Source organism: Electrona antarctica (genome assembly GCF_951216825.1).
Source record: "Electrona antarctica genome assembly, chromosome: 11".
Lineage (NCBI taxonomy): Eukaryota > Metazoa > Chordata > Actinopteri > Myctophiformes > Myctophidae > Electrona > Electrona antarctica.
Genome location: NC_136792.1, coordinates 16,441,575 through 16,457,335, shown reverse-complemented (window position 1 = coordinate 16,457,335; position 15,761 = coordinate 16,441,575). Strand labels below are relative to the sequence as shown.

Below are 15,761 nucleotides of genomic sequence, written 5' to 3'. Positions count from 1 at the left end.
GTTGCTTTCAGCCCAATTTAAGCCTGTATTGACTGACATTATAAAGTTAAATTAAATTAAATGTGAAAAAGAAAAATGCATGGATTTACTTAGTTATGGTAGTGTGCATATGAAACTACATAAATGTAGATGGTGCCGACATATGGGGCGCCGACATATGGCGCCGACATATATGACGCTGACATATGGAACCCGACCGACATATGGGACCGACCGACATAGGGGATTTACCGACCGACTAAGTCAGTCAGTAAATTCACCTCGCTCCTGCTGTCAATGTATATTCTGTATATGTTTGGTAGAAATGTAATGTATTCATGCATTATTTGTTGTATATTAAAATGTTCTGTATATATATATTTTTTGGCATGTCTCATAGGTAGATATGTGTAGGAGCCAAAAAGCTCAACGCCAACATGAGCCAAAATGTGCATCATAACTAGAGTTCTCAACAGGTCCGAAAATTAAGGCCCGGCCCTACCTGGGCCAAACCCTGTACACTCAAGGCACTGCCCCCATGCACTGCCACCCTTAGATCTCCATATATGGAGCTGACCTGTTCTGACATTCCATTCAAGACACACTCCTTATATGGCCAGTACAGAATTCATTCCATATGTTGATCTGATCCCCCATGCCAATGCGCCAGCGCTCACCCAGCAGTCTGCTGTCACCCAGGCGGATATGTTGATCTGACCGACCCCCCATTCCAAAGCTACAGTGCTCGCCCAGCAGCTGTTGTTACCCAGGCGGATGCGTGCACGTGACGCTTCTTGCCCTCAGGCGTCTTACTGGTGGTAAGCTGTATTTAAGATGTGTAACATAACTGGAACAAGTGTATCAAAATGTATTTAAATACGTCAATGGAGGGAATTGCTCTGATTTTAGAAAAAAGAAGCATTTATCTTGAAAAGTTTCAGGGATAACATTATGCATCTGTGGCACATCTGGTGACATTATAAAAGGACTCTGGGGTTCTAGTGATTTGCTTCAATAAGATAAAAAACGGAAGATTAGACATATTTAGCTGTCTTTACACATCAGGCACACTTACTGGTGGAGCAGAGATGCACAGGTCTGATTTCTGTGTGACAATTTCAAGCCAGAGAAAAGTTGGGTAAAAGTAATTCTGACCCTCAGCACAAAGGAGAAAAGCCAGAGCTGATATGGTGTTTGTATCATCTCATAGGGTTCCACAACAGCACGTGGAAGTTGGACTGTGAATGGAAAACTGTCAATTGCATTCATTCAAGTAACAGACAATTGTAATGTGAGAGATAACTTGCTAATAAAATCGCTAGTAGGCTTGAATGGTCAGCAGCGAGAGGGACAACAGCTGGTGAAGGATTTGATAGTTTGATAGCCTACAGAAAACAAAACAGTTTGACAAATGACAGGACAATGAGAGAGACTAATAAAATGTCTACCAATCTACTATATAAAGTACTACTCCACTGGCAAAGAAGGCCAAGAAGCATTCTCTCTTGCATTTGGTTTTCCATGCGGGAGAGCCGGGTTCAAATTCCATGTATTACAGTTGCACTTACCTACAGTATCTCCAAAAGGAGGACACAAAACTTACGCTTTAAAGTTTTTTTTTGAGAGAACCCATTTATAAGTCCACATCACTTTCACTGTGATTTGTATGAGATACGTAGCTTGTGGAGTTAGTTCAGTCAGATATACTCGAGCGGCTTCATGCTATGCTCAAGAGCGCATACATATACTCGAGGGGTTAATATGCTGCATTACTATGTGGGTGTATACAGTGTTTGCAAGACCCACATGTCATATGTTGATGTGGCAGTCAGCTGACCAATTGGTCAGGGTATTTAAGCTCACCTAGACTGCATGCATTCTTCCTGCCTTCCTTCTGCATATGGTTCCTGGACTCCTGGTTGTTGTTATGCAATGTTTGCTCCCACCACCACCCCAGCACCACCGGTGGGCTCTGGTATTTCTGTTCCCCATGGGGGGTTGTTATTGTATATCTATCTCCCTGCTCTTAATGTTTAATGATGGTGTTTAATTGTGCCGAGCAGGGAGAAAATGTAGCAGAGCCGAACGGCAAGATACATATTATTATTATGCACACTTGTATTCGCATTTTATTATTAATATTGGTTAAATCTATTTGTGAGTTATCTGACTGAACTGAAGATTTTCATAATTCCTTCTACTATACCTAGTGCATTTGACCAAGGAGTAAGGACAGCAGTGTAAAAAATGGCTTTAGTTCAGATTGGATATACAGATGCAATGATGATGAATGATGGCAATAATGTGTTTAGCACATACCAGATGTCTTTATTCACAGAGTGATATTTGATCAACACACACATTTATTTAGTAATGTCAACAAGGAACTGTACTGGCAAACAAAATGGTACTCCCACTGGGATTTCCTGACAGTGTGGTGAAGAAATTGGATGAGAATATGGCAGGTGCTGCTGGCAGGTCTTGTCCTTGTTGGTACTCAGCCATACTGAGAACTGTCAAAGTTCACTACATTTCTATTTTTTTGGTTTCTTGCCCAAACATTGTTTTTGCTGCTGATTTCTGCCCATGTTTGACATGTTGGGTTCTTTACACAACAAGGTCACAGCCCTTTATCTTGCACTGATTGATGTAGGGATAAGGGTTTGTGTGCAAGTGTAAATACATTTTGGCCTAAAGGTGGGGCTGGAGGAAAGGCCATGGAATCAGCCAAATCAGAAGGGTCCATCCTTCAGCGAGCATGAAGGTACACGCACGCACACGCACGCACGCGCACACACACGCGCGCACGCACACGCACACACACACATCACTAGCACAGCACTATGATAATCCAGCCTGTAGTGTGCCTTAAATGTTATCGCACCATCAGACCTTGTCACTGTGACAGAGGTTTCCTGTGACACTCATAACTCGGCTGTTCCAGGGTTATTCGTCACCGTGCTCTGCCAGGCAGATGATGGCATCTGCTTGTTCCTCATGGACCCCTAATGATCGCTTCCAAACTAAAAGGACGACACATACTGTATGCTGGCAAATAGCACGCCAGTAAGACAGGCTTAAGGCTGCCATGGCTAAATTCCCATTTCCATATTCCCATATCCAAGGTACTGCTCGTCTCTCTTTAGTGCAATGAATGCGTTTAGGTTTTTAGAAAAGCATTTCCTCTTTAGATAAGATAGAATAACACCCACAATGGACGATTGGCACGGAATAGTCCTGGATATTTTCAAAATGGAAAAATTAACATACATCCTAAGAACTAGACTAGACAATTTCTACCAAATTTGGAACAACTGGATAGTACACACTGACCCTCTGAGAGCTGACTGTGTGTGATCTCACTGGTCCTAATAGCCTGCTTTATGATCTTTGTAGAAAATGTTTAAGACACCCTTCCTCTTCTCATGGTTGTAGTCCAAAGCTGTTTTGTTTTTGTTCCCCTCAGCAATATTGTATATACTTTCGTTTCTTGGTTGTTGTTGTTTTTTTATCTTTGTCTTTTTCTTTTGTCTGCCCACTCTCTTCTTTTTCTCCTTCTGAAATGTACACTCTGAAGCGATGCCCTTTGCCCCTGTTGACTTGAGTTGACTTGATGCCATAGTAGTCCTGAAGAAAGCAAGGTTACAGAGACACTGGAGATGGAGTCACTTGGAGGGGGGAGGGAGGGAAGAGGGGTGAAAAACTAAATCCTGGGAACTGCACTTGTGTCCTATGTATACATAGACATGCTGTTATTGTACTGCTTTTTCCAAATAAAATAAATATTATAAAAAAAAAAAAGATAAGATAGAATAATTGAGAATTATACAGAAAGATTAGAATGGTTATACATGATATATGCTGTTTGAATGATACTGTACTGCACACACAGACTGCACAATGCAGGACTGAAATTGAAACTATATACTGTACTGTATTCATTAGCAAATGTGCTGTACATCTAAGCACTCATGTTTACTGCTTAGGAAAATGTGAGCCCCTTATACAATATATTTAGCTAGCTGGTTTACCAATCTTAGGAGTTGTGTGTGATGTGATTTACACTATTAGAACAAACCATCTATCCACCGATTGTACCGCTTCCCATTAAGCTCTGAATCTCTGGTGTATTAGTGTTGGAGGCCCTGAGAATTTATTTTGTTGTAATGAGACACAGGAGATTGGTAAAAAGGTGCTAATAACAGTGTGTAATTATGTTGAGATCACCATTCCTATTTTCCAGAGGATTAAATGCCAGATGAGATCGTGTTGTGGTCCATATGAGGCTTTGTTTTCCCAGACCAATCATTCTGGCTACAGTAGCTTAATTAGTGTGTTTATAAACATGGGTTGGTCTTAGCATGATAACCATTATGCATTACAGGTGCATTTGTGCATGATTAAAGATAAAGGCCCTCCCATTACAGGTGCATTTCGAATTTTCAAAAATAGCAGACCTACAAGCTCGTAGCGCGCCACTCGGTGGCGGGCTATGAGCTTGTAGATCTGCTATTTTCCAATAGCTAACGCATAACATAATGCTAACACCAAAAGGGGTTCCCGCCCAGAATGGGTTAAAGAGAAAGGCCCTCCCATTCCCGCCAAATCCTGCTCCCATTATCAAACATAATCTTTTAATATAACCTGGCTTGGCTCGTTAGTATTGTGTGTTGTAATGTATGCAGCACCTGTGACCTGTCTAAACATTTTCTTCCTTTGGATGTGCTTTGTTTAACCAGCAATATCCTACGGCGCCACAGCTTGTTCAGATATGTTCAGTGTTGCCCCAGATACATATTTTTCGTTATCAATATCGATAGAAACATTGTGAATTATTCACTTTCTTTGGTCTCCCACTACTGTCATAATATAAGTCCTTTGTGATGAAGATTAATCATTCTCACCCAATTTGGTGTGGGGAGTGTAAATCCATGTCAATTTGAATCCCGCTTTGTTGCCTTGCCTATATTGTATTGGGTTCACATGGCTGAGAAAGAGGACAGTAGAGATGAAGAATGCCAGCACTCATTGTATGTCCTTTTGCATGATTTTATTTACCTCTGACTGAGACTGACAAACGGACGCGTTTCGGCCTGTATGGCCTTCCTCAGCGTTTGTCGACAAACATAAAACTAAAGACATACAATGAGTGCTGGCATTCTTCATCTCTACTTATATCTTCGAGCCTTGCACCTATAAGGATTTAGTTTGAACCTGCGGGTTGTCTGCTACAGGCAGTACTATTCTCTCTGAGAAAGAGGACATTCTACTTGTTCTGTACTTTCAGCAAACTGTGAGTGGTGCCCCTTGGCGGAGTGAGGTGTAGGAGTAACAGCCCCTGTTCTGACCTGGTGCTATAACTCACACCTACTGCCTGTTGGCAGAGGAACAATACTGCCTTTATAGTTCTGTGGTTTACACTGCAGTTGACTCTTTGGCCTGCACGTTTCCTATAGTCATAAAGTCAGCGATTCCCACAACTCATCTGAAGTTTGTAGCCTTGAAATTCGGGTTCAGATAGGGCTACACAAGTATCTCTCAAGTGCACTAATTCGTTTTAATGAAAAGCTGTACAGAAAATGTGACGCTGATTAACAAGGTCTACTAAAGTGTGTGTGTGTGCGTGCGTGTGTCTGTGCTTGTGTGTGCGTGAATATAGCAAATGTATATGATGTATGTATGTATGTATGTATGTACGTACAGTATGTACTTGTACAGTGAATGTATTTATACAACATTGATATTTATTTTTACAGGACACATTAGCCTAGAGATAAGCAACATATGCAAAATATAAGCAGAAAGCTCTGACCGCTGTATCTGCAGTCAGGTTTAAGCAGGCGTGGATTAACAATTTCTCCTACATTGTTTCACTGGTTAAAAATTCTCATTTCGAATTCCACACAGGTACAAATGCTCCCTGAACATATAGCCCCTCCGTAATACACTCATATTTCAGTTCTCATAATGTTGAGCCCAGAGTCATCGAGCCTGGAAATTGCCCATGGAGAATTCTTGTTCGCCTGGCTATTATATGTGCCACATCCTATCCAGGACTTTATGAAGACCCTCTTCGCTGATTGGCCAATTCCCCTCTCCCAGACACTGACATTTCAGCTATCAGACTGCCTTCGGTCACAGGGAAAGAAATCGAGCGCACCCCCCTCTTCAAATACTGTCAGGCGAGAATTTGTTCCTGATACTCCCACACCACTACCACCACCACCAGGGCCCCCCCACCATAGTCTCTGTCCCCGTCGGCAACATTATGCTGTCCTTGATGTTTTATCATTAGTTTGGAAGTGTGTGGTCCCATACTGTGGTCTTATGATGGAAGTGTAGACAGTAAAGGCATAGAGACAGCCAGCCAATTTCCCCTGCTGTGACTCTCATCCAGCAGGGACTTGCTATCTGTCCCTGAATCACTGACAGACATATATATTCCCCTGGTGAGTAAGCGCTCAGGCCGCTTGGTAACGTTGGGTACCTGGATTGGCCTCCGTTTTCTCTTTCTCATTACGTTAGTCAGGCCTAAACCGTGTACTAACAGCAGAATGCTGCTATAGTTTATAATGTGTGTGTGTGTATATATATATATATATATATATAAATGGTACATTTATATAGCGCCTTTATCCAAGGCGCTTTACATAGATTGTGCATTACATTCACCCATTCACACACACATTCATACACCGATTGCGGCGGAAGCCATGCAAGGTACCAACCAGCACATCGGGAGCAATTTGGGGTTCAGTGTCTTGCCCAAGGACACTTCGACATAGCCAGGAGGAGCCGGGATTCGAACCGCCGACCCATGGATCATTGGACGACCTGCTCTACCTCTTGAGCCACAGTCGCCCCCATATATATATATATATATATATATATATATATATATGTGTATGTGTATGTGTATGTGTATGTATGTGTATGTGTATGTACACATACAACATACTGAGTGTGTGTGTGTGTGTGTGTGTGTGTGTGCGTGCATCAAAACCAAACACTAATGCACCCTAAAATAAGACCCTACTAATATTTGAACGTAGTGTACACTGATAGCTACACTTACTTGCACCTCCTCTTCAGTGACCGTTGTCTCTTTTTCTTAACTCTTGTCTTTCCTTATTTCTTATACATGTTCTTTTTTATTTTTTTTATTTTCCCCATCTAGATGCTCCCACTACTATCCCCACACCCACCACCAATCCCGACAACATCCAAGGTACTGTATGCCCCCACTACTGTCCCTCTCGCCAATCATTTGTGTGTGTGAGTGTGTGCCTGTGGCGTGTGCATGTGATGGTGTGTGTGCATGCACGTGTGTGTGTGTGTGTGTGTGTAATCAGGTATGCGCATGCAGAGAGTCTATGAGAGACTTCAGAAAGCCAGCCTTAATCAGACAGTGGCGGACAGCCAGCCCTAGGCTGTCAGGGACACCTGTCATGGCCCCTTTCCTCTCACACGTTTGATCTGGAAAAATGTAGCCACTCTGCTTTGCTGCTCAGCTATCTTATCAGCATCTGCAGCCGTATCTCAACCGGTCCATCCGTCATATTATAATGCCCTTTACATCTCCCCCTACATACAAATGCCAGTCACATAACAACATCTGTGCAGGTCTGAGAACATCAATAACTATTTTCTCAGAGATCTATGAAACAAATGAAAGGCAGTTAATGTGCAGTGTATCTTTTTATCTCACATTGAAGCACAATAATGTTGTACCTCGATTCAGCTCACACCTACAATAATCATTTCAAAATGAATCATAAATATAAAAAGCACCCTTATTCCAACAGCACCGCTTAAAGGAGCATTCAGTGATTTGGGTGATTTGGAAAAAACCCTGGTCCGCCCTGGTAACAAGATGTGCACATGCACGCACTACAGTGGGGGGGGCACAACAGACCAACAGCACGTGCACCAAGGCCCACCCCACTCGATCATGATTGAGGAAGGCCCCTCTCATCCTGATTGGATGAAAGCTTTGCCACCCAAAGCCCAAACTGAAACTAGGGTTTTTTGACTCCAGGGGCTCACTGGGGACAGGGAGGAACTCCTTATATGGTCAGCACACTTTATAGTAGGGAGGATTATCCAAAAAATAACAAAAAATAAGTGATATTTGAATTAAGTGAAATCACTGAATATACCTTAAGATCAACAAAGCGGCAGACCTGGGAGTTGACATTTGAATATGTCTTTAACGACCATATCAGTCTGTACATAAGTTCATGTAGTGTACTGTATAATTGAGTAAATCTGAAGTAAAAAGAATAAACATCATTCACTGCCATTATTTCACATTGAAATAGCATGGGAAAAACTGTACGAGACGTTGAAGTTGCTAGTTATAGGCAATTCACCCTTTTTATTTGTAAAATCAGTATGGCGTTTAAGTTATGCAAAATCACTGTATTACTCTAATATAGCTGTTTAGCAGCATTTTAATATGCCCAGAAAAACAGCTCCTTACACGCGCTGCATTTCAATGTCAAATTATAGTCTAAAGAAGGCTTTTAACGATACAATGAGTTAATGCTGAAAACAGGCACATTCTATAATGTTTCTTAATATCGACGAAACATAAACAATATCTAATAAATACGTAATTTGGGATGCAAACCATGCGCCCGACTTTAACCCTTTAAAGTTCACACCGAGAAAGAAGCAGTGGAAAAATTATTTCTTTATTCGTTTCTTTATTTTACTTCCTTTATGCAATAATAACAATCAATTTTGTTTTTAATAACATACCCACCGACAAAACAAACAATATCTAATAAATAAGTAATTTGAAACTATGACCTCGATTTTAACAATGGACAAACAAAAATAGGCTACTAACACCGGTATGGTCCTTTGACTTGACATTTACATGGCAATGTCCATTCATTGTATGTGCTAGAACAGCCGAACGGCTGGTAACAAATCTATGCCTACAGGCTACAGCTTTGAAAACCAATCCTGATACCATGAAAATTTCCATCCAGTTCTAACCCCTACATCAAATGTATATGTCACCAGATGTTAGTAGGCGGAGATCTCCGATCGTCTGACTAATAGTGCCTCAGTACTGTGAGTAGGGGGTAATAGGAATGAGAATGTCACCAGCTCAACAATCAAGATACTGGGTATATTCTGACCACAACCAGAGCCCCCTTCCTCCAGCTCAGCCAGTCACAGGGGCACAATAAATATGCTGTACAGTGCATTGCTGAAATTTGGCGGAAGTAGCGGGATTTTGGCGGAATCACCGCTCAAGGAAATGACGTTGACGCTTTACAAATCTGTTGTGATTGGTCAAAACAAATATCGTATCAGGGGGATATACATCTGACGGATGTTCCGGACTGACACTTTCCGACTATGCACTCTCTGCCTTATATTGTGACCAGGCTTTTCTCTTCGCAGATGAATAAACCTGGGACTGAGGCTACTGTGAGCTTGTAGATCTGCTATTTTCACTACTGTATTGCGACTTGTACGATGAAGTAGAGCATTCATTTATGAAAACATAAATTGAAAAATGGAGATATGAGGTTTCTGCCCGACAGCAACGATATGCTAGAGAAAAGATGGATACTTGATAAAATATGTATGACAGATGTCATGACAAAACTCTTGTCGTACATATTCCTTTCTATAGACACACATTTCTGTGCCGTCACTGCCTTTTCCACTGCGCCACCCAAGCACCATATAGCATTTGTGGGTTGTGGCAACATCAGAAAATATAAGCAAGCAATTAGTAAACCGTTACAACAGTGTTCTATAAGCATTCAGAGTTACGTACACAGCACTGCAGCTTCCTTTGTGTTTCCTTACCATAATAACTCCTCAGTCATTTCCAAAAAGCAGGCTTGAAAGAGGATTTATGGTGATTTATGAGCTACATGCTGGGAGGATGTAATTGAGCTTTCTTGCAGTTCACTACTTTTCTAAATACCTTGTCACAGGGGCACTGTTAACCTGCCCTGCAATGGATCGCTTTCCACTATACTACCCTAATCAGCATAACTGCACAGTGTGGCATTTTGCTCTTCCCACAAAGGACACACTGCACACTGTACTTTCTCTTCACTCGTTCCTTATAACCACTTGGTCCTGTAACCGGCACCATCAGCAGAGGGCTGTCATCGTAGAGGTGACTGTTTTCAAGACCTGTGTGATCATGAAATCTCTGCTTCATTGAGGCATATAGTTCTATAGTGAAACTGCAAAGGGTTTCTTCCACCTGAATGAACAGGCACATCTTTCAAGTTCTCACTCAGTGATCCACACTAGCTGCAGGTCCTGCATGTGGTATGTACTTGTGCGCTTCAGTGAAAGTTGTTACTACACTGCTTTCTTTTCTTTCGCCTTGGAGTTAATATGGAATATAGCTTTTAATGTACAATGTGATCCTTTCACAGTCTGCTAAATTTTCACTTGATAGGCTTTCTTTAGCCCTTCTTGGTGTAGCCTAGCAACTGGTGTAAAATAGCAGCTCTCTTAGACTTAACGATGGTTTTCTAGTAAGGAGGAGAAAATGCCACGGTAAGCTGTTCATCTCCCATTTAGTTGCATCTGTCATTTTGGAATTAAAGGATGTTTTCTAAGATTTTAGTTTGTATTAACAAGAAGACAAGTAGGCTATATTAAAATATGTGGGGCCTGTTAGGCCTCTAGGGAGAGATGAGTGATTGTTGTTCTGTAACAATCATTTATGTGCTTGAAGTTTTCATTGTTTTGTTTTGTTTTAATGGTCAATAACAATTGTAAAATACATGACAATAGCAATGTTGACTGACATATATTTCAATCACTGAACTTTAATATTTTATCCAGTTACCTTGAATTAAATAGAAATCTTTTGCTATTGTGTTTTTCGGTTATTAAGTGCTTTATGCAACACTTTTCTGAATGTGGCTGTGCTGTAGTATATTGCATTATTACAGCATGATTGAGCATTGAGACGTAGAACCATTTAAGTCCATGATTTATTCTGACCCCTCCCCAATCTGTCCTGACCCCTTATCCATAATTAATACGGATAATTATTATGGACTTAGATGGTATTTTGCCTCAACACTTCAGTATACCGTCACATAAAATATGTATGCCATATCTATTGCATTTTTTGCTGCCAAAAAAGGAAGAAGAAGTTGTGTTAGTGGTTAGTATTGTGCCAGCAGTCATGTTTTCATTGGGCAGAGGATAGGATGTACCCTGATTCTCCAGCTCAAGGGGAATAAAGGGAGCCTATAGCTATAAAGCTCCAGCTCGTCAGAAGCTCAGATGTGATCCGAGGCAGGGACATCATATCCCGGTTAAGCCTCACGTAACCCCATATCACCCTTCCTGGCAACAGGAGGTGAGGATAAGATATGTGTACAGTATGATTGTCTGGACTGGACTGGACTGGAAGGGGCATTATGGATCTTCAGATCTTAGGCTATAAGAGTTAATTGCTGTTAAGACACATCAGGTAGAAAAAGGTCATGAATGTCATTAAACCCATTAAAGCTGCTATAAGCAATAATATGTCAAAATGATGAATGACTTTGTTTTATTTTTATTTTTTGGTATTCAGACAGCCAGCAATGAGTAAAACGCTCCCAATTTTTTTTTTGCATTCAAAGATGTTCCTAGAAGCTTTGTCATTGGTCGAAATGACTAACCAATCAGGAAGTAGATAGGCAAATCGACCAATGACAAAGCTTCTAGGAAAATCTTTGAATGCAGATCGTGGCCCCTAGATGTGTCACAGAGACAAAACATTTTTGGGAACGTTTTACCCATTGCTGGCTGTCTGAATACCAACAAAAATAAAAATATAAAGATCATTAAAATTTATAGCAGCTTTAAGGCTTTAGTTTTGAGGTTTTCTTAAGGTTTGAGTCTGAGTTTACAGATTGTAGGAATCCTAAGGTTGATAATGTAGCAGTCCTCATCCTTGTGCTGCCAATGCCCTGCCAAAGATGAGTGCCCCGGAAAACAATTAAAGACATTAAGCATCTGTGTGTGGCGGCGGCCCACATAATAAGCACTTCAGAATAATGCCCCGAACTGGGATCGGACAACCATGCTAGCAACCCGCTGCGCAATTAGAGATGAGCTCGATTGGCGGAGCAGTTTTGGGCGGGTTTCTTACTTGCTACAATACCCGCTCCTTTCGTTAAGCGTGTCCTTATTGGCTAAGTGCGTCCTCACTCCTTAAGTGCTTTACAGAGTTGAACGTAATCGACGCAGAAAGCACGGTGGGGGAGAGAAATTTCGTGCATCCAGTCCGTCCGTCCCTTATGTCGTCCGTCAACCTGGGAACAACCCCCAATCCAACGCAACGCAAGCAGCGTTCCTCGACGCAAGCAGAGAAAAGTACCCCTGGCGACCTTTGGCAGCAGAGAGCAAGGGTTTTTTTCCTCCTCTGTTCCTAGCCCCTCCCCCCCCCTCCTTTCTGAAAGAGGAAGCCACTTCCGCCGGCTCCTTGAGTTGTAAATGTAAACGTGGAACGGCATGGATAGATCACATACTATAGAAACATGACATCATCGTCAGCGGAATTACAGCGGAGAACAGAGTGTGTACAAGCTCTGATAGTTGTGTATAATTATTGTCTCCTATGCTTCCATGGTGACAATACAGACACGACCTACAAACCGTGTTTTCCGTTGCAGATGATCATCTTTATATGGTTCCTTTTCTCAGCCTCTTCAGTTGTGTATATTTGCATGATCTTGAAATCCCAGGCAGTGGTTTTGTTGACAGCCTGATAGCTTAAAATAAACGCTGCTGTTTTACAATTATGAGGCCTTGACAAAGTTATTATTGTTCTTCTCTCTCTTTAAAAACAAAACAAAATGCAAATAAAAAAGAATCACCACCATTGAATATGCTGTACATTGATGACTATGAATATATATCTTCCATCACTGTTATCTTTTTTAAAGTTTGCAAAAATAGTTGACTATTACACTTCCAGCAATAATGTTACATTACTTACAATTCAAACCTTTACCTTCAATAAATGTTAGGCCCAAGTTAGTTTCTCTTTTTTTTTGTCAAACGTGTTGCAAACTTGTATATCATCAAGGCTACTATTTTGACAGCTCCCATCTTCATTTCCGTCTCGAAACACAGTGTTGCATTCTGGGAGAGCGACATACTGTAGTGTCACAGCTGCCGTGGATTAATAGTTGATTGCACATTATAGACCCATGCAAGTCAACAATAGCGACGCAACTCAACAATAGCAACGCAGGGGACTCTGTATGGACACTAATAACCTTGCATGTATTGTGTGTTTTCTCTCAACCCCCAACTCAAGCCAAAACTGACTCTGTCGAGGTCTTTAGCTGTCACCTGGGGGGGGGGGGGGGGGGGGTCAAACTGGACATCTGAACAATGTAATGCATGGTTCACATAAATGTACACAAGCTTAAGAAAAAAACAAGACATAGGCTACAGTAGGCCTCTAGTTTGAGGCACTTGACTAATGACACTGTAATAACGCTGCACTATATTTCAGAGTTCCACTAAGGATCTAACAAAATCTCCCATCTGTATTGTGAGCCTAAACTGTTGTTGTGGATGTAGAGTTCCTGATGTTCCGCTGACATTGTGCAAGTTTGATTCATTACAGCTACTAGACCTGTACGTGCCCGTTGGCCACCGGCCACTTGGGAACGATGCAACTTGGGAACCTAATAAGATCTCTGTAGTATGCAATACCCATTTAACTGTCTGTCTGTGTCCCACATGGAGATCTGTGTATGTGACTGTGTGCCTGTGTCTGAAGAGTGCAAACTTACTATGAAAAGTGGACTGGTTAAGTAATCAATTGGGTTGCCATGGCAATCAATTGGCTGAGGCAGAGGCTGGAAATTGCACAGGTGAGGACCTTTTTAGGACTTATTTAGGCCCACTGGCAGAGCCTGACCAGAGCCTTTTGTGGTGTTTCTGGACAATGGTGTATGCCACCGACTCGAGGCCGGGCACTGCACTCCCTGTGGGGGTGTGGAACGTGTGTGTCGAATTTGAAGTCGGTGGGGCAAACGGTTCTCGAGTTACGCACATTACAACCGTACACACACGTACGCACGCAGACAGAGACGTGGCGCATTTATAGTTAGACTAGACCTGTACGTGCCCGTCGCAGTCGGCCACCGGCCTACTTGGGAAAGATGCAACTTGGGAACCTAATGATATACGTTGTCATAGCACCCATTTTAACTGTCAGCCGGTGTCCCACATGGAGATCTGTGTATATGACTGTGTGAAGACTTCAAACTGACTGTGAAAAGTGTACTTGGCAATCAATTCGGCCCACTGGCAGAGCCCAATTGGTTGAGCCTCAATTGGCTGAGGCAGAGACTGGAAATTGCACAGGTGAAAGGAGTTGGCCTCATTAGGCCCACTGGCAGAGCCTGGCCCAGGTGAAAGGAGTTGGCCTTATTAGGCCCACTGGCAGAGCCTGACCAGATCCTTTTGTGGTGGTTCTGGAGAACCGTGGGTCCGACCGACTCGATACCTGGCACTGCACTCTCTGTGGGGGTATGGAACGCGCGTGTCGAATGTGAAGTCGTGGGTCAAACGGTTCTCGAGTTACGTGCATTACAACCGTACGCACGCACACATGTACGCACGCAGAGACGTGGCGCATTATATAGTAGTAGATATCTAACCAGCAAACAAGCTATGTCCCTCTTCCGCTTTATTTTGAGAACTATTTTGGCTGAATTGGATGCACAGACCAATATTGAAATGACAAAATAAAATGCCATAAAAGCAGGGTTCTTATGGGTTGTCCTCTATTGGTGCAGAATTGAATTGTCATAATCTTCCAAAGCAGCTCAGTTGTGCTGCCGGTGAATATTAACAATCACTCTCAAACTAGAGCTACAGAGTCTAATAACACATTGCCATTGGCCATTAATAGCAAGTAATTACTGTAGGTGTGTAGGTCATCAACAAATCACTAGCTTCAGTGCAATTTGTGGTGTGTTTTTGCTCTCTGCTGCACAACAAATTATCACTTTAATTGCTGTTTTATGGTAAGTAGGCTACCGGCTATTTTTTTGTGATGTCATCCATGTTGTTAAATCGTATGTGAAAGTCAGTGGTAAAAGCAATGCATCTTATATTATTATTTGAAGCCTGATGATGAGGCTCTACAGAATTAATTTGGTAAATAGAGCACAGCTATAGAACTAACCCATATAACAAAACAATGCAGTGGAATAGTCTTTTAACATGATGCTGGGCTGGGGTGGAAGAAACCTCCCTTTCTCCTGGGGCCAATTAAATTGTCACATTAAAATATGTGTTGCTCTTCAATTTGAAGATTGTTGAAAGAATTACAAAAAGGCAAAAGGAGAGAAACCCCAGTGTATTTCAAGTATGTATAGATAAATAAATCGAGAGGGGGGGAATTACTCTTAATTCCTCAAATGGTGTACTTAAAATGTTAATGATACACGTGAGAGTAAGGTTTTCTAGTAGTGGTAAACGTATAATGGATGTTATATTGAAAAAATAAGCTCACACTGTAGCAATCTTTGTCAAAGTCAATAGTTTACAGCAGTGTTTCCCAAACTTTTTCAGGGCAAGGACCCCCAAATTGACATCGATTGAAAAAGTATGTCAAGGACCCCCATAACAGAAGATTTGTACGGCTCTAGGAGTGATTTTCAACCATTTTCACCCCAGTTTGATGTGCATTAGGCTACGGACCTCCATTTAGTGGCATTTCTATCACTGAGACCCCAATTTATATTGTAAAATCAATGTTAATT

General features: G+C 41.8%; 1 protein-coding gene across 1 annotated transcript in view; it reads left to right on the top strand.

Annotated features, from left to right (window-relative positions):
- cadm1b (cell adhesion molecule 1b) overlaps window positions 1–15,761 on the top strand; it is a gene marked incomplete at both ends in the record, with an annotated part of 170,674 nt that overhangs the window by 140,221 nt on the left and 14,692 nt on the right. The window contains one exon of the mRNA XM_079515085.1: window positions 7,157–7,207. Coding sequence (XP_079371211.1) covers window positions 7,157–7,207 — 51 coding nt within the window. The remainder of the gene's footprint in view (window positions 1–7,156; window positions 7,208–15,761) is intronic.